The 4,682-nt window shown below is 37.4% G+C and overlaps 1 protein-coding gene across 1 annotated transcript; it reads left to right on the forward strand.

Moving 5' to 3' along the window:
* Window positions 1-591: 591 nt before the first annotated feature.
* LOC101856840 (vesicle-associated membrane protein 7) lies at window positions 592-4,436 on the forward strand (the record flags this gene model as incomplete). The annotated part of the gene is given in 4 exon segments (XM_013087775.2): window positions 592-679; window positions 1,144-1,211; window positions 2,026-2,118; window positions 3,457-4,436. Coding segments are annotated over 4 exon segments (312 nt in total), but the record flags the coding sequence as incomplete, so codon positions are not given.
* Window positions 4,437-4,682: the final 246 nt, after the last annotated feature.

The following is a 4,682-nucleotide window of genomic DNA, read 5'->3' on the forward strand; positions in this document are numbered from 1 at the left end:
ATGTGTGTGTGTGTGTGTGTGTGTGTGTGTGTGTGTGTGTGTGTGTGTGTGTGTGTGCACACATGCGTGCAATATATTGTGGAAAGGGAGAGAAGTGAAGAGAGACTGAGAGAAATGACTGTTTTCAGAACCGTATGATGATCTTGTTCTTTATATTATTATAAAGCGCATTGAGCACTTTCTGAGTGGAAATGTGCTATACAAGTGAAAATTATTATTATTATATTAATTCTCTTTGCTATTTTGTTGGAAGGTGTTGCTTTATGGTCCTCAGAGAGTCGTAAGTGATATTATTCATTATAACCAATCTGCTCCCTTTTAAGCAATGTTGTTTCTGTGCAGTAGTCCTGTAAAATTTCTTCAAATTCAAATCAAGAACTTACTAGATTCTGGAAATTTAAGTCGTTTAAATCTTATGTTAATAGACAGACTGCAGGTCCAGCAAATCTAGATGTCTCATCTGTCTTTATAACTAGAATTTGATTTTATTGCAATTTACAATAAAGCCTTATTATTATTGTTCGGGACTGCATGTTGCCACTTTTTTCCCATGGGTTTAATGATGAGCCTTTTTCTTCCTTCTGTTTCTAGCGAAGTGTGTCTGAGGACAAACCAGACCAGGTCACTAAAGTACAAGATCAAGTGGAAGAGCTGAAAGGAATTATGGTCAGAAACATAGGTAGGTTGAAGACATATCTTTCATGCTCGTGAAGCTAATGGGACTGAAATCAGTTTTAAACTTAACAGACATAACTCATATAATGCTCTTTTGTGGATACTTGTAGGATTTGTCATTTTGTATTGCCCATGAGTTATGTACTGCTTGAACACTCTCTTTGAGCTGGAAAATGAGTCATCATGTATGGCTGTTTTTTAATACCAGTTTGCTTTAGTGTGTGTAAATATTGTTGGCCTTTTGAAAATATTCGGGCGCTGTCAAAACGGTTTGCTCGCTTTGTGCCTGATGTGTTGTTTTATTTTGACTTTAACATAAAAAACTAACAAACATGACACTGGATAAGGAAAAGCGATGCCCGTCTACTTTTTTTTTAACAGTCGAATTTGTTAAGCTCTGTATTGAATCAATTCGAATTACACAATATATTTAATGTTTGTGTGGATGATTTTGTTATTTTCCTTAAGATCAACTGGCAGAGAGAGGGGAGAGACTGGAGTTGTTGGTAGACAAGACAGAGGACCTCAGTGCTAATGTGAGTGCAGTTTTTTCTACTCATGGGTTCTTGGCGCGAGCTTTTCTTCTTCTTAGTTGTCAACTTTTTTTTTTTTCTTCCTTCTTATGCTGCTGCTGCTCCTCATCCTAACGAAATTCACCGAACACATTCTAAGGCTTTGTCTATTGACGTTTGTCATCATGTTTTACAAGTCTGTTCACTTGTTGTTCAATTCTTTCCTTTTCTTATCTCGCTAAGCGACTAGTGATCTTCATCAGTCACAGAGCAGAGGGGAATTTTGCTAAAAAGCAGTACTTATTGTATTTTGTCTCTCATTGATTTGAATAATATATCTTTGTAAATTTCCCCATATTGTTGATAAATCAGGAGTAAACATTGTGTACATACTGTGTATGATATGGAGACTTGACTAGTGTACTTCAGCTGCGATATTCAAGCTATTCTAGCGAGTTCTTCTGAAAGTGCGATAAGCTCATGTGTCTTTGAACAAAGTTGACGCAGAAATTTTCATGTAAATATTTCTATTGCTCTCTATCTCTCATGATTGTAATTTTTGGATAGCTGACTCGCAGAACATTTGAAAATTGAGTTTATTTAAGAGCTTGGAAAAGATGCAATATATATTTTTTGGGGGTTGTTAAAAATTGTATTGGTGAGTTGATAAAATGACCTTTTAAAAAAAAAAAAAGATTTGTTCCCTCATTTGAATTTATCACAGATCATGACTGTCACTCCCTTTAGAATTGAGTGCATTGTTGTATAATTGGATTGCACACTCTGCTATAGTTATATCAGTAATTCTAATGATTTATCATCTCTTGTTCAAACATAGTCGGTCACTTTCAAGAAAACGAGTCGGAACTTAGCAAGATCACTGTGGTGGAAAAACATCAAACTGATGGTCATTATTGGAGTCATTGTCATTGTAAGTAATTTGTGATTTTTCTGTCAATATGGTAAAGCTTAATACATATCATCGTTGAGTTTGAGGTACTGAAGCAAACTTCTATTTTGTATTGCCAGATTTTGTGTTTCCTAGAGCACTAAATTCCTTGTATTACTTAAGTTTATGGACACTTTGTATGAGTGAACTAGCTGTTATGGTAAACTCGTATCAGGATAGGATATTTGTGTTTATATCTCTAGGGAACGTAATCAAGATAATCATATATATATATGACTCATGAGAAATGCTATCAAAATTGGTCTAGGTTTTATATAACTACAGGAGATGGTTTGACCAGGGATGACTTCAAGGAAGGCCTATTTCATTCTTGACATTTTTGTGAACCAGAGCTCACTAACCACTTCAACCCAATATAGCATTAACTTATGAGTACATGTATGCTACAGTGGAGTCCACCTATAACGAGAAGTCTGTTATACAGGCACTATTCTAAAACCCTGGGTTTTTTTGCCTTCATTGTCTTTGTACATAAAATACTGCTATCGCGCAATAAGACAAACATGCGAGTCGGTTATAGCAGAATATTGTTGCTGCTGTGCACAGCGCATAGGCCCATTATAATATAAAACCTCGCCAGTTGATAAACTTGTTGGTGATCTAGCGAAACAAAGAATGAGTGCCCACGTGTGTCAACAATAAAGGCTGGAGTGAATGAGTGTGATGGGGGGGGGCATCCTCAGACAAGCAGAATGCATCGTGCAATAGACCTGGGCCAGCCTAGTCTAGATCATAGGCCTATAGGCCTACCATGCCTGTCACTTCTCCGATACGGGGATGGAGAGGTCACAGTGCTGTGGTGGATGGAGCGAATGTGTGACGTGCACAATCAGACAGAACACACCACAGAGTGTGGCAGGGTGGGGGACAACACAGTGGGCTAGTTAGCCTAGAGCCCTTTCTTTCTGATCACCAACGCAGAGTTGTCAACATGGCTAGCGCGAGAGAAAGAAACCTAATTCGATTTTTGATCAAGCAAGACCTTGAGGTTTTGTTGAACAAAATCATTATAAGGCGATAACAAAAATGAATAAACAGAACACCAAACTTCTAGATTAGGCCTACTTTATTACAGGAGCCTTTATAAAGAGAATCCTGCTATAACGGACATTTTGCACCAGTCCGCTCCCTCTCGTTATAATAGGATTAATATAATTTTCAATAATCTCCCTGCACCGTACTACTGTAAATTTCAAGTATAGGAAACACCAAATTCCCCACAAGGATCAATTACAGTGGAATTATGTTTCTGTCTACTACAATTATGATGTATAGCTAATTTTTGCTTTGTGTTCTCAGCTGGTAATTTATTTCATCATTTCTGCTTCCTGTGGTGGTTTGGACTGGCCATCCTGCACATGAGACCAACCTCTCTTCATGCCGGAGCTTCAGGATCTGACCTGTGGAATTGTGAATGAATGAAGGCATGTCTGTTAAATGTTGCGGTGTATCAATGATATTTAACACATATTAAGTATTTGAGTACTGTACATTTATGCCTCTTGAATTGATGCTTTTTTGTGTTTCACATTTTTGTATCATTTGCAGTTGGAAAGAGCACTCAAGCCATTTTAGATCGAAAAGTGTAAGTGGAGACGGTCCCTTGTTAATTTTTAAAAAAGTATTTTTGCTACAGATGTATACCCGTTAATAGGACATATTAAGTGGCTGAGAAAAAGGTCAGTTTGAAAGCTGCCAACCCTCATGTGGAGGAGAGTGGATTGATTGTGAAGGAAGAGTGATAAGTAATTATCATGAGTGTCTGTGACCAGGCTACTATAAATGAAGACATTTGCTTGCAGATTTTGTGACATTTGTGTATTATTTGCAGACCTATATTTCTCTCAGCTGGTTGGTTTATTTATCGTCTGTGATGTAGTGAGGTAATTTGGGATTTCTGTCAATTTATTAGTAAACTTCTGTGGTAATGAGAATCTGTCCCAGTGAAGAAAAAGCAAATGACTGCCAGTTTCTGTACTTTTTGTCTGGTTTCCATTGTATAAAAATTCTGTTGTGACTGACAGAAATGACCCAACTGCTGTGATGACTTTTTATAAAAGAAACAACTCCAAATGACTCATTACACAGGAGTTGAAAAGGGAAGAAAACCCAGTCCAGTACAAGTTATTGTAGCAAGAGGCACACCTTGTTGGCCTCTAGCTGTTTGTGGTCAGAAAGTTAAGCTGTGTTTCTTTTTTAGTTTTTGTCAACAGTTAAGGGTAAGTGAGAACAAACTTAACTTTAAGGTGATCTTTGTAGGATGCTACGGTTTGAAAAAATACTGAGCTGTTTCTCTGCTTTCAAAGCATTGTTTGTAGTTAACCAAAGCTGTTTGTAAGACCTGTCTTTCCTGCCCCTCTTATGGTATTGTAAATAAATAGAGTCCTGAGAGTGGGTTGTTTATCACTGTACTTCAATGTAACTTCAGTTCGTATGCCTACGCACTTGGAGGGATGCTTCAACTACAAATTTCATGGTGTGGGAAGTTTTGTGGGTGCTCTAGTGTGGTTTGCTCTTTCTGTCCT

The sequence above is a fragment of the Aplysia californica genome, unplaced genomic scaffold (assembly GCF_000002075.1).
Source record: "Aplysia californica isolate F4 #8 unplaced genomic scaffold, AplCal3.0 scaffold00636, whole genome shotgun sequence".
Taxonomy (NCBI): Eukaryota; Metazoa; Mollusca; class Gastropoda; order Aplysiida; family Aplysiidae; genus Aplysia; species Aplysia californica.